At 33.9% G+C, this 22,832-nt stretch overlaps 3 protein-coding genes across 7 annotated transcripts in view; 1 reads left to right on the forward strand and 2 right to left on the reverse strand.

Annotated features, from left to right (window-relative positions):
- Positions 1–774: 774 nt before the first annotated feature.
- Positions 775–2,639, reverse strand: LOC123294157 (peptide chain release factor 1-like, mitochondrial). Its single transcript, XM_044875259.1, has 3 exons — positions 1,829–2,639; positions 952–1,386; positions 775–804 (listed from the first exon to the last, which is right to left on the reverse strand). Exons 1-3 carry the CDS (start codon positions 2,546–2,548, stop codon positions 775–777), a joined length of 1,185 nt encoding a protein of 394 aa, XP_044731194.1. The 5' UTR covers positions 2,549–2,639.
- Positions 2,640–2,851: 212 nt separating this feature from the next.
- On the forward strand, positions 2,852–6,287 carry LOC123293728 (von Willebrand factor A domain-containing protein 8). 5 transcript variants are annotated; one of them, XM_044874630.1, is made up of 4 exons: positions 2,852–2,883; positions 4,702–4,795; positions 4,942–5,017; positions 6,156–6,287. In XM_044874630.1, the coding sequence occupies exons 2-4, from the start codon at positions 4,743–4,745 to the stop codon at positions 6,207–6,209; spliced, it is 183 nt and encodes a 60-aa protein (XP_044730565.1). In that variant the 5' UTR covers positions 2,852–2,883; positions 4,702–4,742; the 3' UTR covers positions 6,210–6,287. The 5 variants fall into 5 exon arrangements, with proteins under 5 accessions (XP_044730565.1, XP_044730564.1, XP_044730566.1 ...); XM_044874629.1 differs by lacking the exon at positions 2,852–2,883 and adding an exon at positions 3,096–3,202; XM_044874631.1 differs by lacking the exon at positions 2,852–2,883 and adding an exon at positions 3,660–3,770.
- Positions 6,288–7,896: 1,609 nt separating this feature from the next.
- Positions 7,897–22,832, reverse strand: part of LOC123294159 (transmembrane protein 209-like) — a 29,793-nt gene continuing 14,857 nt past the window's right edge. Inside the window, exon 6 of the mRNA XM_044875263.1 lies at positions 7,897–7,913. Coding sequence (XP_044731198.1) covers positions 7,897–7,913 — 17 coding nt within the window. The remainder of the gene's footprint in view (positions 7,914–22,832) is intronic.

Here is a 22,832-nt window from a genome sequence, read left to right on the forward strand (position 1 = left end):
ATTTTAGAATATAAAATCAATTCGATTAATAATCGTTCGGAAATACAAAATAAAAATTTCTAATTAAATTCATATTACATAAGCAGCACAATTTGTTTTGTAATCTGTCAAAATAAATAAACACTGCCAATGATTTCACACAAACTTTTAAGTCCCTTTTCTACATTTGTTATTCTATTTTCTAAGTAAGGGACATGGAGCGTCTCGCGACAGGATGAGTTAGACTTTATGTTGCAGATGCCAGCTGTGCTGTAAGTAAGTGTTACTAGATCTAAGACTTGATGGAACTAGACAAGGTATGCTCGATGGAGGACGAGTTTTGGTTCAGTAGGCGCCTGTACCCAGTCGACACCATTTTACCTTTTTCTCGCTTGCTGATTCAAATGTTGTAAAAAACATGAATACTTTTTGTGTGTTTACAATTTTAATCATATCTTCGGTTCTATTGGTCCTATCAAGACCAATAAAAACAGGAAATATTTCCTTTTACATGTAAAATAATATGGTACTGTATTTGTATACTAAATTTTCAATAACTTAGGAGCTTTGAGCGTATAAACAATTTAGGGTAGGGCATGTAAATGTATACAAAACATACTCAGCGCCTACATTATAAATACATAAGCAATATGGCGCTGACTGGGTACCGTGCAAGAGAGTGAGAGAATGTCCCCATCCTACTCCTAGCTACAAAAGAGCATACCTTGTCTAATTCTACCAAGATCTAAGACTAATATTATTTAATTTTACTGCACATTACTCGATTGACTATATTTATTTATAAATATAAATATTTGCTAGGCCCTGAAATTAAAAAGCTTATTGCTCTTTTGTTAATTTCGTCGGAGGACGTAATAGAAAAGGTTATGACTATGCCGGAAAACATCAGGATAAAGAATAATAAAAAAAAAACAACGATTTTAATTAAACATTTTCATATTTTTGTAATGCCTCTAAAATAAAATTACTCTGTCGAAAATAACGTAATTTTTCGATTAAATCGTTTAAAATTTGTTGACCTTCCAGAAACTCATCCAAATTATAAATATTATCATGTGTACGATGCTCTGAAATCCGATGTTCCTTATAGTTATAAGTTCGGACTTTTTCGCTGCGTAAACTCGAACGTACTTGTGATTTTCGTACTTGATCACTTTGTTCGGTATGTTTATCGAGTTCCAATTGATACAGTTTAAATTTCAAGCGTTCCAATGCAATCTCTTTATTTTTAATTTGTGAACGTTCCGATTGACTTTCAACACTGATACCGCTTGGAATGTGAACAATTCGTACAGCACTGTCGGTTGTATTTACATGTTGACCTCCTGCCCCACTTGCACGTTTTGTTTCAATCCGTAAATCAGTCGGTTTAATGTTGATTTCAACCTAGAGAGAGATAAACTTTTTTAATTATTGCACAATTTTAATTCATTCCTAAAGATAATGCATACTTTTTGCGAAAATGACACCCCCATCCCAGAATGTTTGAGGTTTAAGGTTGTTATGAAGAAAATGCTATTTAGCCAAAATATGAAATCATTCCTGTTCTTGGTTTTCATGAAAAACGCTGTTAATGTTAAAGTTAACGTGTAAGTTAAACGTATCTTTTTAAATTATAGCTCATGTGTTATTCTGATGTATGAGCTATATTATTGTCGAGTTTTAATCAAATCCATTCAGTAGTTTTTGCGTGAAAGCGTAACAAACAAACAATGTTACTTTCATGTGCGTAAACAAAATGCTCATAACGGGAATGTTGACAGATTAAAATCTACCGATTTCACAAAATATTCTAGAGTGGGGAATGTATTTCAAAAATGATAATTACCTCATCTGGTTGAGGTATCGCAACCACTGTTACTGTACTTGTATGCACCCTTCCAGATCGTTCAGTAGCTGGAACACGTTGTACCCGATGTACACCAGCTTCTATACTTAAATACGAATACACCTCATTTCCATTAACCAAAAGACTCGCATGTCGAATTCCACCAATTTCGGAATTATCTAAATCGGCGATTGTATAATCCCAACCTTTATAATTGATATAATTCAAATACATTTGATATAAATCTCGTGCAAAAAGCATGGCTTCTTGTCCGCCAACACCCGCTGTAATTTCAAATAAAATCCTTTCAGTAGGATCGTTATCCTGTAACAAAGCATCGCGTAATTTAAGCTCCAATTCAGTTATTTCTCTTGTATAAATTTCATCCTCTTGTTTAATGAGCTTTTTAAGCTCGTCATTCGCTTCACTTAACATCTCCGCTAAACTTTTTTTATTGTCTATGATTTGCGTATGTTCATCGATTATTTTTACGATTGGTCGTAAATAATTTAAACGATTTACATGATTTTTATTTAATTTTGTATCGTTATTTAATTGATCGAATTCGGTTTGTAAACTTTTTAAAAAATTTTGCAGTGGTTTTGAATCGAATTTGATTTTCGATTCAAAACTTGTATTGGTAAAGTATCGATAGGTTTTTGTGAATGTTTTTAATTTTTTTTTAATTAAGGGAAATGTGTAAAGACGTAGAAAATACATTTTCTTTTTGGTTTAATTCTTATTCTACTATTAACCTAGAATTATTTATTCATATTGACATGCCTTCAATTTACTCTACACTCCATGAAGGTTATAAAGAAGGAGAACGATCGCAACGTGTTAAAGCATTAGCGCGAAGTTAGCTGTTTATGAGTACAAGTAGATGAAGTTAGTTGCATAATATACAAATGGGTATATCATTTCAAATTTTGAGAATATAAAATAATTTTAAAGTAATCGTTAATGTTCGTACATCTCTCCGTGTATTGTGCATTTGTTTTGTTATTAAGATAATAATTAGTTGTTATTAGTTAAAAATTTAAGAAATTAAACTTGTAAATTGTTTTTATAATCATATTTATTAAATTAAAAAATTTTAACATAATTCCTAAATTTTGAAATATAAAATATTTTAATAATAATCGTACATCTCCGTGATAGTTCGTATAAATAGAAATACATACAGCGCCATAAAGTATAAACAACATCCAGTGATAGTTCGTAAAAATAGAATTACACACAGCGCCACAAAAGTGTGAAGAACATTGAGCAATATGGCTGCCTTTTATTTAGTTAATTTATTTATTGTGCATTTGTTGTGTTATTACGATAATAATTAGTAGTTATTAGTTAAAAATTTAAGAAATTGAATATGTAAGTTATTTTTATAATCATATTTATTAAATTTAAACATAATTCCCTAATTTTGATAATATAAAATATAAGTATAAACAACATCCAATATGGCTGCCTTTTATTTAGTTAATTTATTTATTGTGCATTTGTTGTGTTATTACGATAATAATTAGTTGTTATTAGTTAAAAATTTACGAAATTGAATATGTAAGTTATTTTTATAATCATATTTATTAAATTTAAACATAATTTCTAAATTTTAAAATATAAAATATTTTGATAATAATCATTTATGATCGTACATCTCCGTGATAGTTCGTATAAATAGAAATACATACAGCGCCATAAAGTATAAACAACATCCCGTGATAGTTCGTAAAAATAGAGTTACATACAGCGCCACAAAAGTGTAAACAACATTCCGTGATAGTTCGTAAAATTAGAAATACATACAGCGCCACAAAAGTGTGAAGAACATTGAGCAATATGGCTGCCTTTTATTTAGTTAATTTATTTATTGTGCATTTGTTGTGTTATTACGATAATAATTAGTTGTTATTAGTTAAAAATTTACGAAATTGAATATGTAAGTTATTTTTATAATCATATTTATTAAATTTAAACATAATTTCTAAATCTTAAAATATAAAATATTTTGATAATAATCATTTATGATCGTACATCTCCGTGATAGTTCGTATAAATAGAAATACATACAGCGCCATAAAGTATAAACAACATCCCGTGATAGTTCGTAAAAATAGAGTTACATACAGCGCCACAAAAGTGTGAAGAACATTGAGCAATATGGCTGCCTTTTATTTAGTTAATTTATTTATTGTGCATTTGTTGTGTTATTACGATAATAATTAGTAGTTATTAGTTAAAAATTTAAGAAATTTAATATGTAAGTTATTTTTATAATCATATTTATTAAATTTAAACATAATTCTTTAATTTCGATAATATAAAATATAAGTATAAACAACATTGACCAATATGGCTGCCTTTTATTTAGTTTAATTATTTATTGTGCATTTGTTTTGTAATTAAAATAATAATTAGTTATTAATTAATAATTGAAAAAATAAAATTTGTAAGTTATTTTTATTATTATTTTAATTAAATATAAACATAATTACTAAAATTTTGAAGATATAAAATAATTTAAATATAATTGTTGATCGTGTATGTTCATTGTTCGTACATCACCGTGATACTTCGTGGATAGCCTCAAACCCTCTACCAAGCTATGTACAAACAAACTGATGATAAACAAAAACAAACAAAATGGCTGCCCTTTATTTTATTTATTTATTTATTATGCGTTTGTTTTGTTATTAATTAATAATTAAATAAATAAAAATTAAATAAATAAAGTTATTTTTATTAGTCTTTAACACAAAATTTGATCCCTTAAATTAAATGTAATTAAAATTTACAAAATGAATACTTTTATTATTTTTAACTTGAACTAATTGAATTTTATTTAAATTATAAATTTTTCGTATTTGCAGAAACATGGTCCAGATGAACTTGGTGTGTGTCGTGGAAATTGATGTGTGCCGATGAAGATTTTCGTGTTATTGCACTTGGATTGCCTGTTCCAAGGTATGTAAATATAACTAATAAGATTTTAATGGCTAATATTTCTTCCTTTTTATGATAATAATGATAATTTTTAATAAATAAAATCTATAATTATGTTAATTTGATTATTTGAAGGTTATTTAGTTTTTGATTTTGATTGATTTCAGATACATTGGTAATTTATTGGGTCCACCGTTAAGATCAAGATTTCAAGCACGAGATGTATCACATCTTAGTTACCAGGTAGGTGTCTCCTTCTCTTTTTTACTTTTAATTACCTTTTTTTTTAAAATATTGATCACAATTATTGTCCTATTTCTTACACTAAACTTATCCGTTGTCATATATCTTATATTTATTATTACTCTAGCAAGTTTTTTTTCTGTCCTGCCCTTATTTTTCTTATCCCTTTATTAAATTTCAAGATTCATCGTTCATTTTCAAGCTTATTATGTCTAGAAATGATGAAAGTTATATTCATGATCTAAAAATGTACCGCTTAAGAAGAAACACGTTAGACAAGTGTATTAGGTATTTATTGTTATTTTTAGTAACGGGTTCCGATAACTACGGGAGTGGGATTCCACACGGGCCAAGTTAGAATTCATAGAATCACCTAATTAGTCCATTTCCGTCTGTCGCCTGTCCGTCTATCATCACGATTACTCAAAAACGAAATGAGATATCAAGCTGAAATTTTTAAATCGTGCTATAAGACGTAAAAAGTGAGGTCAAGTTCGTAAATGAGCTACATAGGTCAATTGTGTCTTGGATCCTTGGGACCCATCCTGTAAACCGTTAGAGATAGAACAAAAGTTTAAATGTAAAATGTTTATTTTTTTATAAAGAACATTCTTTACATTAAACTTTTGTTCCATCTCTAATGGTTTACAAGATGAGTTCTTCGGATCCAAGACTTTAACCTTTGTTGCTCTTTTTCGAACTCGGATCTTTCTCTTTACGTCATGAGCAAGCTGTAAAAATTTTTGCTTGATATCTTTTTTCGTTTTTGAGTTATCATGTTTACAGACAGACGGAAAACCGTAAATAGATTTATTAAGTGATTTTATGAATACCTATACCAAAATTTTGGTGGTCTCATCAATATTTGTAATGTAACATTTTTTACTCGATCTTGAACGGGGTTTGGCTGTTCGGTATCCCTTGTACGTGGATGAGTACAGCACGTACAAGGGATTCAAAATGCATAAAAGTGTATTTTATTTTACAATGAATTTGAAAACAAGCTTTCGAGTATTTTTAATGATTTTATAAAATAATTTGTTGATTCCGTTCCGTTTCAACACGTTTTAAAAGTTCTTAAATAATTATTAAGTGGATTATAAAATAATTTTAAAATGAATGTTTTAATTTGTTTCAGCTTGATGTGAACTTTGGGTGCAGGACGTGGTTTTGTTTGTACAGATTGCAGTGAGTTGCCACAGATTTTAAAATAAATTTTTACAGCATCTGTTTTACGATAACGATAAAGATAGATTTATTATTAAATTCTAGTTCAATTTAAAAATATTTGTTAGAATATTAATTTAATGGTTCCGTACCTAATTATGTAAATTGTTATTTTTATTCAAATAAAATAAAATCTATTTTTTTACATTTAAATAAATAAACTATTTAATAACTTTGGACCACAAAACCTATAATTTATCCTAAATTTGTGAAAATATTAATAAAAGTGATCTTTATTTGGTGTTACACCTTTATTCCATTAAATTGATTTATAATCAATCAATCCAATCCAATCCTGTTTGATCAGCTTAAAAATAGATATGGTCCAAAGCTATATTGATTTACATTAACTAGAGCTAGCTAACATTAGATCGATGTGACGTTTAAATTTGTTATTTTTACCCGATTAAGCAACGCAAAGAAGTAATAATGTGTTTATCAGTCACTAGAAGCCAAACACGTTGTACAATTTTAAGGATTCTTAAGTCAATCGAATGCTACTAAAAATATGACAAGAATGAAAATTCAAAAAACTTAATTATGTCAAGTGGGGTGGGGTATCATTGAATAGATATTTGAAAATCCTAACTAAAAATGGTAACATAAAATAAAAAATCAAAAAACCCGACTGAGTTAAATATAAACTGAAAGGAAAAAAAACAAATACAACAGTTTACATAGCGACTTTAACGGTCGAGACCCATTATTGCGAAAATTCAAGCCATTGTAAAGAATGGGTGGCGACCGTTAAAGTCGCTATGTAAACTACTGTACTTGTTTTTTTCCTTTCAGTTTATATTTAACTCAGTCGGGTTTTTTTGATTTTTTATTTTATTTTATCATTTTTAGTTAGTTTTCAAATACCTATTCAATGATACCCCACCCCACTTGACATAATTAAGTTTTTTGAATTTTCATTCTTGTCATATTTTCAGTAGCATTCGATTGACTTAAGAATCCTTAAAATTGATCAACGTGTTTGGCTTCTAGTGTGCCATACAGGAACACACTTATATAGACATAGCGACTTTAACGGTCGAGACCCATTATTGCGAAAATTCAAGCCATTGTAAATTTGAATGGGTGGGGCGACTGTTACAGTCGCTACTGTAGTAAACTACTGTACTTGTTTTTGTTTCTTTTCAATTGATATTTAACTTAATCGGTTTTTTTTTGATTTTTTTAAATAATTTTATTTTAGTAAGGGCCTTCTAAGAGTACAACTTAAACACATTGATTGCATTGTTTGTTTTATTAAATTAGATGGGTGTGGGTGTGGGTGTAGTTATGGGATCTAATGTTAGATTAGCTTAAAATGTTTGATATATCAAATGTTGCAGATAAATTTGAATGATTCAATAATTATTGTTAATTAAAGGTGGTGAACCAATTAAAATTAAATCATTCAAATTTGTATTTTAAATTTAAGAATAAAAATATATTTATGGATGGAGGTGGAGGTAGAGGTTCTGCATAAAACACAAAATATTATTCATTAGAAATAGTATTTTGTAAGGCAGGTAAGAATCAATAGATTTTAATACTTTTTTATTTTTTATTTTTAGTTAATTAATTTTATGTGCTGATACAAACTGATGTTGATGTTGTGATGAATAAACAACTGGATCATCTAATTTGACTAAATAAAGTTGTTAATGATTTGGTTGATCTGCAATCATTAATAATTATAAAAAGAATAAGGATGTTCAAGTGTTCAAGTCATTCCTTTAAAATGTTTATACAAAGCCAAAGCTATCTACAGTCCTAGTGTTTTATTTAACGCTTTAGAATAGATCAGTATAAATAAATAAATTTAATTCAGGAAAATGCTTCAAACAAACAAATATATGTTTAAAATTGTTAGGTCCAATTAAAAGCTCAATCTGATTTATAACTAGCAAAGAAAACTTTAAATTAGAGAGTTGTTCTTAAAACTTTTTCTTTGTAAAGCGAATAGTTTAGACAGTAATTGATAGGAAAACTTTAGTTCTTTTATTAGTTTGTTTCCCCCTTAGATTTATTCCGATTTGTTATGATTGGTATTCCAAAAGAATCAAAATAATGGATTGAGAGATAAGTAATTTGTATGAATGGCACGCCAACCAACATTGAATACCTAGTACCTAGTTTTGTTGATGGACTGGATCTGGATTGTAACTTTAAGAAATGAAAGATTGTAACTTAGAAAACTTGAAAGTAAACAACGAGTTTTCGATATGACGTAAGTAGTGGCTTTTCTATGACCCATTATTATTTATTTAACTCTCTTGTAAATAAAAGCTATTAAGGGAAGGACCATATCAACGTGTCGAGAAGGATTCAGTCCAAAAGAGTTGATCAAACAATGTCAGCTACTGATTGCCGAAAATTCACAAGGAAGGAGATGGTATGCGGCATATTAAATCCGGAATCAGCTCACCAACATACAAGATCGCAAAATGGCTTGTGTCAGAATTTAATAAATTCAACGGACGGAGAACAATGTGCCTGAAGTGGATAAAGGAGAATATCTCCGGTTAACGAGATTATGCATTGAACAAATTTATTTTCAATTTAATAAAAAATTTTATTAACAGGTACATGAAACCAGTATGGGCAATCCATTGAGCCCTTTTTTAGCAAACATCTTCATGTCAAGATTGGAAAAGAATTTAAAACAAGCAACGGAGTATTTCCCACAACATTGGTATCGTTACGTAGATGACATAATTACAATTATAAATACGAAGAAAACGAGTGTACAAGATTTTTTGGAATTTCTGAACAAAGCGGAACCCAACATCAAATTTACCGTCGAAGAGAAGCTGGATGGAAAATTACCATTTTTGGATTTAAAAATATCCAAAAATAGAGACAAGCTGACGTTAATAAACATTTACCGGAAACTGACGAATGTGGATGGGTTCATTCCAAAGGACTCTTTTTATTATTAGAGCCACAAAATGACTATTTTTAATTTTTCTGTTCACAGGTTAACAACATACCCATTACCCACAGCAAACTCCATGAAGGAATTCGTCAAAGAGAAGCTGGATGGAAAATACCATTTTTGGACGTTGAAATATTCAAAGATAGAGACGAGCTGACGTTAATTAACATTACCCGGAAGCTGACGAATGTGGATGGGTTCATTCCAAAGGACTCTTTTTATTATTGGAGCCACAAAATGACTGTTTTTAATTTTTCTGTTCACAGGTTAACAACATATCCATTACCCACAGCCAACTACATGAAGGAATTCGTCAAAGAGAAGCTGGATGGAAAATACCATTTTTGGACGTAGAAATATTCAAAGATAGAGACGAGCTGACGTTAATTAACATTACCCGGAAGCTGACGAATGTGGATGGGTTCATTCCAAAGGACTCTTTTTATTATTGGAGCCACAAAATGACTGTTTTTAATTTTTCTGTTCACAGGTTAACAACATACCCATTACCCACAGCAAACTACATGAAGGAATTCGTCAAAGAGAAGCTGGTTGGAGAATACCATTTTTGGACGTAGAAATATTCAAAGATAGAGACGAGCTGACGTTAATTAACATTACCCGGAAGCTGACGAATGTGGATGGGTTCATTCCAAAGGACTCTTTTTATTATTGGAGCCACAAAATGACTGTTTTTAATTTTTCTGTTCACAGGTTAACAACATACCCATTACCCACAGCAAACTACATGAAGGAATTCGTCAAAGAGAAGCTGGATGGAAAATACCATTTTTGGACGTAGAAATATTCAAAGATAGAGACGAGCTGACGTTAATTAACATTACCCGGAAGCTGACGAATGTGGATGGGTTCATTCCAAAGGACTCTTTTTATTATTGGAGCCACAAAATGACTGTTTTTAATTTTTCTGTTCACAGGTTAACAACATACCCATTACCCACAGCAAACTACATGAAGGAATTCGTCAAAGAGAAGCTGGATGGAAAATACCATTTTTGGTCGTAGAAAAATTCAAAGATAGAGACGAGCTGACGTTAATTAACATTACCCGGAAGCTGACGAATGTGGATGGGTTCATTCCAAAGGACTCTTTTTATTATTGGAGCCACAAAATGACTGTTTTTAATTTTTCTGTTCACAGGTTAACAACATACCCATTACCCACAGCAAACTACATGAAGGAATTCGTCAAAGAGAAGCTGGATGGAAAATACCATTTTTGGACGTAGAAATATTCAAAGATAGAGACGAGCTGACGTTAATTAACATTACCCGGAAGCTGACGAATGTGGATGGGTTCATTCCAAAGGACTCTTTTTATTATTGGAGCCACAAAATGACTGTTTTTAATTTTTCTGTTCACAGGTTAACAACATACCCATTACCCACAGCAAACTACATGAAGGAATTCGTCAAAGAGAAGCTGGATGGAAAATACCATTTTTGGACGTAGAAATATTCAAAGATAGAGACGAGCTGACGTTAATTAACATTACCCGGAAGCTGACGAATGTGGATGGGTTCATTCCAAAGGACTCTTTTTATTATTGGAGCCACAAAATGACTGTTTTTAATTTTTCTGTTCACAGGTTAACAACATACCCATTACCCACAGCAAACTACATGAAGGAATTCGTCAAAGAGAAGCTGGATGGAAAATACCATTTTTGGACGTTGAAATATTCAAAGATAGAGACAAGCTGACGTTAATTAACATTTACCGGAAGCTGACGAATGTGGATGGGTTCATTCCAAAGGACTCTTTTTATTATTGGAGCCACAAAATGACTGTTTTTAATTTTTCTGTTCACAGGTTAACAACATACCCATTACCCACAGCAAACTACATGAAGGAATTCGTCAAAGAGAAGCTGGATGGAAAATACCATTTTTGGTCGTAGAAAAATTCAAAGATAGAGACGAGCTGACGTTAATTAACATTACCCGGAAGCTGACGAATGTGGATGGGTTCATTCCAAAGGACTCTTTTTATTATTGGAGCCACAAAATGACTGTTTTTAATTTTTCTGTTCACATGTTAACAACATACCCATTACCCACAGCAAACTACATGAAGGAATTCGTCAAAGAGAAGCTGGATGGAAAATACCATTTTTGGACGTTGAAATATTCAAAGATAGAGACAAGCTGACGTTAATTAACATTTACCGGAAGCTGACGAATGTGGATGGGTTCATTCCAAAGGACTCTTTTTATTATTGGAGCCACAAAATGACTGTTTTTAATTTTTCTGTTCACAGGTTAACAACATACCCATTACCCACAGCAAACTACATGAAGGAATTCGTCAAAGAGAAGCTGGATGGAAAATACCATTTTTGGACGTTGAAATATTCAAAGATAGAGACAAGCTGACGTTAATTAACATTTACCGGAAGCTGACGAATGTGGATGGGTTCATTCCAAAGGACTCTTTTTATTATTGGAGCCACAAAATGACTGTTTTTAATTTTTCTGTTCACAGGTTAACAACATACCCATTACCCACAGCAAACTACATGAAGGAATTCGTCAAAGAGAAGCTGGATGGAAAATACCATTTTTGGTCGTAGAAAAATTCAAAGATAGAGACGAGCTGACGTTAATTAACATTACCCGGAAGCTGACGAATGTGGATGGGTTCATTCCAAAGGACTCTTTTTATTATTGGAGCCACAAAATGACTGTTTTTAATTTTTCTGTTCACAGGTTAACAACATACCCATTACCCACAGCAAACTACATGAAGGAATTCGTCAAAGAGAAGCTGGATGGAAAATACCATTTTTGGACGTTGAAATATTCAAAGATAGAGACAAGCTGACGTTAATTAACATTTACCGGAAGCTGACGAATGTGGATGGGTTCATTCCAAAGGACTCTTTTTATTATTGGAGCCACAAAATGACTGTTTTTAATTTTTCTGTTCACAGGTTAACAACATATCCATTACCCACAGCAAACTACATGAAGGAATTCGTCAAAGAGAAGCTGGATGGAAAATACCATTTTTGGACGTAGAAATATTCAAAGATAGAGACGAGCTGACGTTAATTAACATTACCCGGAAGCTGACGAATGTGGATGGGTTCATTCCAAAGGACTCTTTTTATTATTGGAGCCACAAAATGACTGTTTTTAATTTTTCTGTTCACAGGTTAACAACATACCCATTACCCACAGCAAACTACATGAAGGAATTCGTCAAAGAGAAGCTGGTTGGAAAATACCATTTTTGGACGTAGAAATATTCAAAGATAGAGACGAGCTGACGTTAATTAACATTACCCGGAAGCTGACGAATGTGGATGGGTTCATTCCAAAGGACTCTTTTTATTATTGGAGCCACAAAATGACTGTTTTTAATTTTTCTGTTCACAGGTTAACACTATATCCATTACCCACAGCAAACTACATGAAGGAATTCGAAGGAATTCGTCAAAGAGAAGCTGGATGGAAAATACCATTTTTGGACGTTGAAATATTCAAAGATAGAGACGAGCTGACGTTAATTAACATTACCCGGAAGCTGACGAATGTGGATGGGTTCATTCCAAAGGACTCTTTTTATTATTAGAGCCACAAAATGACTGTTTTTAATTTTTCTGTTCACAGGTTAACAACATATCCATTACCCACAGCAAACTACATGAAGGAATTCGAAGGAATTCGTCAAAGAGAAGCTGGATGGAAAATACCATTTTTGGACGTTGAAATATTCAAAGATAGAGACGAGCTGACGTTAATTAACATTTACCGGAAGCTGACGAATGTGGATGGGTTCATTCCAAAGGACTCTTTTTATTATTGGAGCCACAAAATGACTGTTTTTAATTTTTCTGTTCACAGGTTAACAACATACCCATTACCCACAGCAAACTACATGAAGGAATTCGAAGGAATTCGTCAAAGAGAAGCTGGATGGAAAATACCATTTTTGGACGTTGAAATATTCAAAGATAGAGACGAGCTGACGTTAATTAACATTTACCGGAAGCTGACGAATGTGGATGGGTTCATTCCAAAGGACTCTTTTTATTATTGGAGCCACAAAATGACTGTTTTTAATTTTTCTGTTCACAGGTTAACAACATACCCATTACCCACAGCAAACTACATGAAGGAATTCGTCAAAGAGAAGCTGGATGGAAAATACCATTTTTGGACGTTGAAATATTCAAAGATAGAGACAAGCTGACGTTAATTAACATTTACCGGAAGCTGACGAATGTGGATGGGTTCATTCCAAAGGACTCTTTTTATTATTGGAGCCACAAAATGACTGTTTTTAATTTTTCTGTTCACAGGTTAACAACATACCCATTACCCACAGCAAACTACATGAAGGAATTCGTCAAAGAGAAGCTGGATGGAAAATACCATTTTTGGTCGTAGAAAAATTCAAAGATAGAGACGAGCTGACGTTAATTAACATTACCCGGAAGCTGACGAATGTGGATGGGTTCATTCCAAAGGACTCTTTTTATTATTGGAGCCACAAAATGACTGTTTTTAATTTTTCTGTTCACAGGTTAACAACATACCCATTACCCACAGCAAACTACATGAAGGAATTCGAAGGAATTCGTCAAAGAGAAGCTGGATGGAAAATACCATTTTTGGACGTAGAAAAATTCAAAGATAGAGACGAGCTGACGTTAATTAACATTACCCGGAAGCTGACGAATGTGGATGGGTTCATTCCAAAGGACTCTTTTTATTATTGGAGCCACAAAATGACTGTTTTTAATTTTTCTGTTCACAGGTTAACAACATATCCATTACCCACAGCAAACTACATGAAGGAATTCGAAGGAATTCGTCAAAGAGAAGCTGGATGGAAAATACCATTTTTGGACGTAGAAATATTCAAAGATAGAGACGAGCTGACGTTAATTAACATTACCCGGAAGCTGACGAATGTGGATGGGTTCATTCCAAAGGACTCTTTTTATAAGAGCCACAAAATGAATGTTTTTAATTTTTCTGTTCACAGGTTAACAACATATCCATTACCCACAGCAAACTACATGAAGGAATTCGAAGGAATTCGTCAAAGAGAAGCTGGATGGAAAATACCATTTTTGGACGTAGAAAAATTCAAAGATAGAGACGAGCTGACGTTAATTAACATTACCCGGAAGCTGACGAATGTGGATGGGTTCATTCCAAAGGACTCTTTTTATTATTGGAGCCACAAAATGACTGTTTTTAATTTTTCTGTTCACAGGTTAACAACATACCCATTACCCACAGCAAACTACATGAAGGAATTCGTCAAAGAGAAGCTGGTTGGAAAATACCACTTTTGGACGTAGAAATATTCAAAGATAGAGACGAGCTGACGTTAATTAACATTACCCGGAAGCTGACGAATGTGGATGGGTTCATTCCAAAGGACTCTTTTTATTATTGGAGCCACAAAATGACTGTTTTTAATTTTTCTGTTCACAGGTTAACAACATACCCATTACCCACAGCAAACTACATGAAGGAATTCGAAGGAATTCGTCAAAGAGAAGCTGGATGGAAAATACCATTTTTGGACGTTGAAATATTCAAAGATAGAGACGAGCTGACGTTAATTAACATCACCCGGAAGCTGACGAATGTGGATGGGTTCATTCCAAAGGACTCTTTTTATTATTGGAGCCACAAAATGACTGTTTTTAATTTTTCTGTTCACAGGTTAACAACATACCCATTACCCACAGCAAACTACATGAAGGAATTCGTCAAAGAGAAGCTGGATGGAAAATACCATTTTTGGACGTAGAAATATTCAAAGATAGAGACGAGCTGACGTTAATTAACATTACCCGGAAGCTGACGAATGTGGATGGGTTCATTCCAAAGGACTCTTTTTATTATTGGAGCCACAAAATGACTGTTTTTAATTTTTCTGTTCACAGGTTAACAACATACCCATTACCCACAGCAAACTACATGAAGGAATTCGTCAAAGAGAAGCTGGTTGGAAAATACCACTTTTGGACGTAGAAATATTCAAAGATAGAGACGAGCTGACGTTAATTAACATTACCCGGAAGCTGACGAATGTGGATGGGTTCATTCCAAAGGACTCTTTTTATTATTGGAGCCACAAAATGACTGTTTTTAATTTTTCTGTTCACAGGTTAACAACATACCCATTACCCACAGCAAACTACATGAAGGAATTCGAAGGAATTCGTCAAAGAGAAGCTGGATGGAAAATACCATTTTTGGACGTTGAAATATTCAAAGATAGAGACGAGCTGACGTTAATTAACATTTACCGGAAGCTGACGAATGTGGATGGGTTCATTCCAAAGGACTCTTTTTATTATTGGAGCCACAAAATGACTGTTTTTAATTTTTCTGTTCACAGGTTAACAACATACCCATTACCCACAGCAAACTACATGAAGGAATTCGTCAAAGAGAAGCTGGATGGAAAATACCATTTTTGGACGTTGAAATATTCAAAGATAGAGACAAGCTGACGTTAATTAACATTTACCGGAAGCTGACGAATGTGGATGGGTTCATTCCAAAGGACTCTTTTTATTATTGGAGCCACAAAATCACTGTTTTTAATTTTTCTGTTCACAGGTTAACAACATACCCATTACCCACAGCAAACTACATGAAGGAATTCGTCAAAGAGAAGCTGGATGGAAAATACCATTTTTGGTCGTAGAAAAATTCAAAGATAGAGACGAGCTGACGTTAATTAACATTACCCGGAAGCTGACGAATGTGGATGGGTTCATTCCAAAGGACTCTTTTTATTATTGGAGCCACAAAATGACTGTTTTTAATTTTTCTGTTCACAGGTTAACAACATACCCATTACCCACAGCAAACTACATGAAGGAATTCGAAGGAATTCGTCAAAGAGAAGCTGGATGGAAAATACCATTTTTGGACGTAGAAAAATTCAAAGATAGAGACGAGCTGACGTTAATTAACATTACCCGGAAGCTGACGAATGTGGATGGGTTCATTCCAAAGGACTCTTTTTATTATTGGAGCCACAAAATGACTGTTTTTAATTTTTCTGTTCACAGGTTAACAACATACCCATTACCCACAGCAAACTACATGAAGGAATTCGTCAAAGAGAAGCTGGATGGAAAATACCATTTTTGGTCGTAGAAAAATTCAAAGATAGAGACGAGCTGACGTTAATTAACATTACCCGGAAGCTGACGAATGTGGATGGGTTCATTCCAAAGGACTCTTTTTATTATTGGAGCCACAAAATGACTGTTTTTAATTTTTCTGTTCACAGGTTAACAACATACCCATTACCCACAGCAAACTACATGAAGGAATTCGAAGGAATTCGTCAAAGAGAAGCTGGATGGAAAATACCATTTTTGGACGTAGAAAAATTCAAAGATAGAGACGAGCTGACGTTAATTAACATTACCCGGAAGCTGACGAATGTGGATGGGTTCATTCCAAAGGACTCTTTTTATTATTGGAGCCACAAAATGACTGTTTTTAATTTTTCTGTTCACAGGTTAACAACATATCCATTACCCACAGCAAACTACATGAAGGAATTCGAAGGAATTCGTCAAAGAGAAGCTGGATGGAAAATACCATTTTTGGACGTAGAAAAATTCAAAGATAGAGACGAGCTGACGTTAATTAACATTACCCGGAAGCTGACGAATGTGGATGGGTTCATTCCAAAGGACTCTTTTTATTATTGGAGCCACAAAATGACTGTTTTTAATTTTTCTGTTCACAGGTTAACAACATACCCATTACCCACAGCAAACTACATGAAGGAATTCGTCAAAGAGAAGCTGGATGGAAAATACCATTTTTGGACGTAGAAATATTCAAAGATAGAGACGAGCTGACGTTAATTAACATTACCCGGAAGCTGACGAATGTGGATGGGTTCATTCCAAAGGACTCTTTTTATAAGAGCCACAAAATGAATGTTTTTAATTTTTCTGTTCACAGGTTAACAACATATCCATTACCCACAGCAAACTACATGAAGGAATTCGAAGGAATTCGTCAAAGAGAAGCTGGATGGAAAATACCATTTTTGGACGTAGAAAAATTCAAAGATAGAGACGAGCTGACGTTAATTAACATTACCCGGAAGCTGACGAATGTGGATGGGTTCATTCCAAAGGACTCTTTTTATTATTGGAGCCACAAAATGACTGTTTTTAATTTTTCTGTTCACAGGTTAACAACATACCCATTACCCACAGCAAACTACATGAAGGAATTCGTCAAAGAGAAGCTGGATGGAAAATACCATTTTTGGACGTAGAAATATTCAAAGATAGAGACGAGCTGACGTTAATTAACATTACCCGGAAGCTGACGAATGTGGATGGGTTCATTCCAAAGGACTCTTTTTATTATTGGAGCCACAAAATGACTGTTTTTAATTTTTCTGTTCACAGGTTAACAACATACCCATTACCCACAGCAAACTACATGAAGGAATTCGTCAAAGAGAAGCTGGATGGAAAATACCATTTTTGGACGTAGAAATATTCAAAGATAGAGACGAGCTGACGTTAATTAACATTACCCGGAAGCTGACGAATGTGGATGGGTTCATTCCAAAGGACTCTTTTTATTATAAGAGCCACAAAATGACTGTTTTTAATTTTTCTGTTCACAGGTTAACAACATATCCATTACCCACAGCAAACTACATGAAGGAATTCGAAGGAATTCGTCAAAGAGAAGCTGGATGGAAAATACCATTTTTGGACGTTGAAATATTCAAAGATAGAGACGAGCTGACGTTAATTAACATTACCCGGAAGCTGACGAATGTGGATGGGTTCATTCCAAAGGACTCTTTTTATTATTGGAGCCACAAAATGACTGTTTTTAATTTTTCTGTTCACAGGTTAACAACATACCCATTACCCACAGCAAACTACATGAAGGAATTCGTCAAAGAGAAGCTGGATGGAAAATACCATTTTTGGACGTAGAAATATTCAAAGATAGAGACGAGCTGACGTTAATTAACATTACCCGGAAGCTGACGAATGTGGATGGGTTCATTCCAAAGGACTCTTTTTATAAGAGCCACAAAATGAATGTTTTTAATTTTTTTGTTCACAGGTTAACAACATATCCATTACCCACAGCAAACTACATGAAGGAATTCGAAGGAATTCGTCAAAGAGAAGCTGGATGGAAAATACCATTTTTGGACGTAGAAAAATTCAAAGATAGAGACGAGCTGACGTTAATTAACATTACCCGGAAGCTGACGAATGTGGATGGGTTCATTCCAAAGGACTCTTTTTATTATTGGAGCCACAAAATGACTGTTTTTAATTTTTCTGTTCACAGGTTAACAACATACCCATTACCCACAGCAAACTACATGAAGGAATTCGTCAAAGAGAAGCTGGATGGAAAATACCATTTTTGGACGTAGAAATATTCAAAGATAGAGACGAGCTGACGTTAATTAACATTACCCGGAAGCTGACGAATGTGGATGGGTTCATTCCAAAGGACTCTTTTTATTATAAGAGCCACAAAATGACTGTTTTTAATTTTTCTGTTCACAGGTTAACAACATATCCATTACCCACAGCAAACTACATGAAGGAATTCGAAGGAATTCGTCAAAGAGAAGCTGGATGGAAAATACCATTTTTGGACGTAGAAAAATTCAAAGATAGAGACGAGCTGACGTTAATTAACATTACCCGGAAGCTGACGAATGTGGATGGGTTCATTCCAAAGGACTCTTTTTATTATTGGAGCCACAAAATGACTGTTTTTAATTTTTCTGTTCACAGGTTAACAACATACCCATTACCCACAGCAAACTACATGAAGGAATTCGTCAAAGAGAAGCTGGATGGAAAATACCATTTTTGGACGTAGAAATATTCAAAGATAGAGACGAGCTGACGTTAATTAACATTACCCGGAAGCTGACGAATGTGGATGGGTTCATTCCAAAGGACTCTTTTTATTATTGGAGCCACAAAATGACTGTTTTTAATTTTTCTGTTCACAGGTTAACAACATACCCATTACCCACAGCAAACTACATGAAGGAATTCGAAGGAATTCGTCAAAGAGAAGCTGGATGGAAAATACCATTTTTGGACGTTGAAATATTCAAAGATAGAGACGAGCTGACGTTAATTAACATTACCCGGAAGCTGACGAATGTGGATGGGTTCATTCCAAAGGACTCTTTTTATTATTGGAGCCACAATATGACTGTTTTTAATTTTTCTGTTCACAGGTTAACAACATACCCATTACCCACAGCAAACTACATGAAGGAATTCGTCAAAGAGAAGCTGGATGGAAAATACCATTTTTGGACGTAGAAATATTCAAAGATAGAGACGAGCTGACGTTAATTAACATTACCCGGAAGCTGACGAATGTGGATGGGTTCATTCCAAAGGACTCTTTTTATTATTGGAGCCACAAAATGACTGTTTTTAATTTTTCTCTTCACAGGTTAACAACATACCCATTACCCACAGCAAACTACATGAAGGAATTCGTCAAAGAGAAGCTGGATGGAAAATACCATTTTTGGACGTAGAAAAATTCAAAGATAGAGACGTGCTGACGTTAATTAACATTACCCGGAAGCTGACGAATGTGGATGGGTTCATTCCAAAGGATTCTTTTTATTATTGGAGCCACAAAATGACTGTTTTTAATTTTTCTGTTCACAGGTTAACAACATACCCATTACCCACAGCAAACTACATGAAGGAATTCGTCAAAGAGAAGCTGGAGGGAAAATACCATTTTTGGACGTAGAAAAATTCAAAGATAGAGACGAGCTGATGTTAATTAACATTACCCGGAAGCTGACGAATGTGGATGGGTTCATTCCAAAGGACTCTTTTTATTATTAGAGCCACAAAATGACTGTTTTTAATTTTTCTGTTCACAGGTTAACAACATACCCATTACCCACAGCAAACTACATGAAGGAATTCGTCAAAGAGAAGCTGGATGGAAAATACCATTTTTGGACGTAGAAATATTCAAAGATAGAGACGAGCTGACGTTAATTAACATTACCCGGAAGCTGACGAATGTGGATGGGTTCATTCCAAAGGACTCTTTTTATTATTGGAGCCACAAAATGACTGTTTTTAATTTTTCTGTTCACAGGTTAACAACATATCCATTACCCACAGCAAACTACATGAAGGAATTCGAAGGAATTCGTCAAAGAGAAGCTGGATGGAAAATACCATTTTTGGACGTAGAAATATTCAAAGATAGAGACGAGCTGACGTTAATTAACATTACCCGGAAGCTGACGAATGTGGATGGGTTCATTCCAAAGGACTCTTTTTATAAGAGCCACAAAATGAATGTTTTTAATTTTTCTGTTCACAGGTTAACAACATATCCATTACCCACAGCAAACTACATGAAGGAATTCGAAGGAATTCGTCAAAGAGAAGCTGGATGGAAAATACCATTTTTGGACGTAGAAAAATTCAAAGATAGAGACGAGCTGACGTTAATTAACATTACCCGGAAGCTGACGAATGTGGATGGGTTCATTCCAAAGGACTCTTTTTATTATTGGAGCCACAAAATGACTGTTTTTAATTTTTCTGTTCACAGGTTAACAACATACCCATTACCCACAGCAAACTACATGAAGGAATTCGTCAAAGAGAAGCTGGTTGGAAAATACCACTTTTGGACGTAGAAATATTCAAAGATAGAGACGAGCTGACGTTAATTAACATTACCCGGAAGCTGACGAATGTGGATGGGTTCATTCCAAAGGACTCTTTTTATTATTGGAGCCACAAAATGACTGTTTTTAATTTTTCTGTTCACAGGTTAACAACATACCCATTACCCACAGCAAACTACATGAAGGAATTCGAAGGAATTCGTCAAAGAGAAGCTGGATGGAAAATACCATTTTTGGACGTTGAAATATTCAAAGATAGAGACGAGCTGACGTTAATTAACATCACCCGGAAGCTGACGAATGTGGATGGGTTCATTCCAAAGGACTCTTTTTATTATTGGAGCCACAAAATGACTGTTTTTAATTTTTCTGTTCACAGGTTAACAACATACCCATTACCCACAGCAAACTACATGAAGGAATTCGTCAAAGAGAAGCTGGATGGAAAATACCATTTTTGGACGTAGAAATATTCAAAGATAGAGACGAGCTGACGTTAATTAACATTACCCGGAAGCTGACGAATGTGGATGGGTTCATTCCAAAGGACTCTTTTTATTATTGGAGCCACAAAATGACTGTTTTTAATTTTTCTGTTCACAGGTTAACAACATACCCATTACCCACAGCAAACTACATGAAGGAATTCGTCAAAGAGAAGCTGGTTGGAAAATACCACTTTTGGACGTAGAAATATTCAAAGATAGAGACGAGCTGACGTTAATTAACATTACCCGGAAGCTGACGAATGTGGATGGGTTCATTCCAAAGGACTCTTTTTATTATTGGAGCCACAAAATGACTGTTTTTAATTTTTCTGTTCACAGGTTAACAACATACCCATTACCCACAGCAAACTACATGAAGGAATTCGAAGGAATTCGTCAAAGAGAAGCTGGATGGAAAATACCATTTTTGGACGTTGAAATATTCAAAGATAGAGACGAGCTGACGTTAATTAACATTTACCGGAAGCTGACGAATGTGGATGGGTTCATTCCAAAGGACTCTTTTTATTATTGGAGCCACAAAATGACTGTTTTTAATTTTTCTGTTCACAGGTTAACAACATACCCATTACCCACAGCAAACTACATGAAGGAATTCGTCAAAGAGAAGCTGGATGGAAAATACCATTTTTGGACGTTGAAATATTCAAAGATAGAGACAAGCTGACGTTAATTAACATTTACCGGAAGCTGACGAATGTGGATGGGTTCATTCCAAAGGACTCTTTTTATTATTGGAGCCACAAAATCACTGTTTTTAATTTTTCTGTTCACAGGTTAACAACATACCCATTACCCACAGCAAACTACATGAAGGAATTCGTCAAAGAGAAGCTGGATGGAAAATACCATTTTTGGTCGTAGAAAAATTCAAAGATAGAGACGAGCTGACGTTAATTAACATTACCCGGAAGCTGACGAATGTGGATGGGTTCATTCCAAAGGACTCTTTTTATTATTGGAGCCACAAAATGACTGTTTTTAATTTTTCTGTTCACAGGTTAACAACATACCCATTACCCACAGCAAACTACATGAAGGAATTCGAAGGAATTCGTCAAAGAGAAGCTGGATGGAAAATACCATTTTTGGACGTAGAAAAATTCAAAGATAGAGACGAGCTGACGTTAATTAACATTACCCGGAAGCTGACGAATGTGGATGGGTTCATTCCAAAGGACTCTTTTTATTATTGGAGCCACAAAATGACTGTTTTTAATTTTTCTGTTCACAGGTTAACAACATACCCATTACCCACAGCAAACTACATGAAGGAATTCGTCAAAGAGAAGCTGGATGGAAAATACCATTTTTGGTCGTAGAAAAATTCAAAGATAGAGACGAGCTGACGTTAATTAACATTACCCGGAAGCTGACGAATGTGGATGGGTTCATTCCAAAGGACTCTTTTTATTATTGGAGCCACAAAATGACTGT

This window comes from Chrysoperla carnea, chromosome 2 (assembly GCF_905475395.1).
Source record: "Chrysoperla carnea chromosome 2, inChrCarn1.1, whole genome shotgun sequence".
NCBI classification, from domain to species: Eukaryota; Metazoa; Arthropoda; class Insecta; order Neuroptera; family Chrysopidae; genus Chrysoperla; species Chrysoperla carnea.

What these genes read in the sequence shown, in the direction of transcription:
- LOC123293728 (XM_044874630.1), top strand. Translation starts at nt 4,743, where the DNA reads ATGTGTGCCGATGAAGATTTTCGTGTTATTGCACTTGGATTGCCTGTT. An exon ending in CTTGGATTGCCTGTTCCAAG is followed by an intron (nt 4,796 to 4,941) that starts GTATGTAAATAT and finishes GATTGATTTCAG; the next exon opens with ATACATTGGTAATTTATTGG. An exon ending in TATCACATCTTAGTTACCAG is followed by an intron (nt 5,018 to 6,155) that starts GTAGGTGTCTCC and finishes AATTTGTTTCAG; the next exon opens with CTTGATGTGAACTTTGGGTG.
- LOC123294157 (XM_044875259.1), bottom strand. Translation starts at nt 2,548, where the DNA reads ATGTATTTTCTACGTCTTTACACATTTCCCTTAATTAAAAAAAAATTA. An exon ending in CGATACCTCAACCAGATGAG is followed by an intron (nt 1,387 to 1,828) that starts GTAATTATCATT and finishes ATCTCTCTCTAG; the next exon opens with GTTGAAATCAACATTAAACC. An exon ending in AGAGTAATTTTATTTTAGAG is followed by an intron (nt 805 to 951) that starts GCATTACAAAAA and finishes TTTTAATTTCAG; the next exon opens with GGCCTAGCAAATATTTATAT.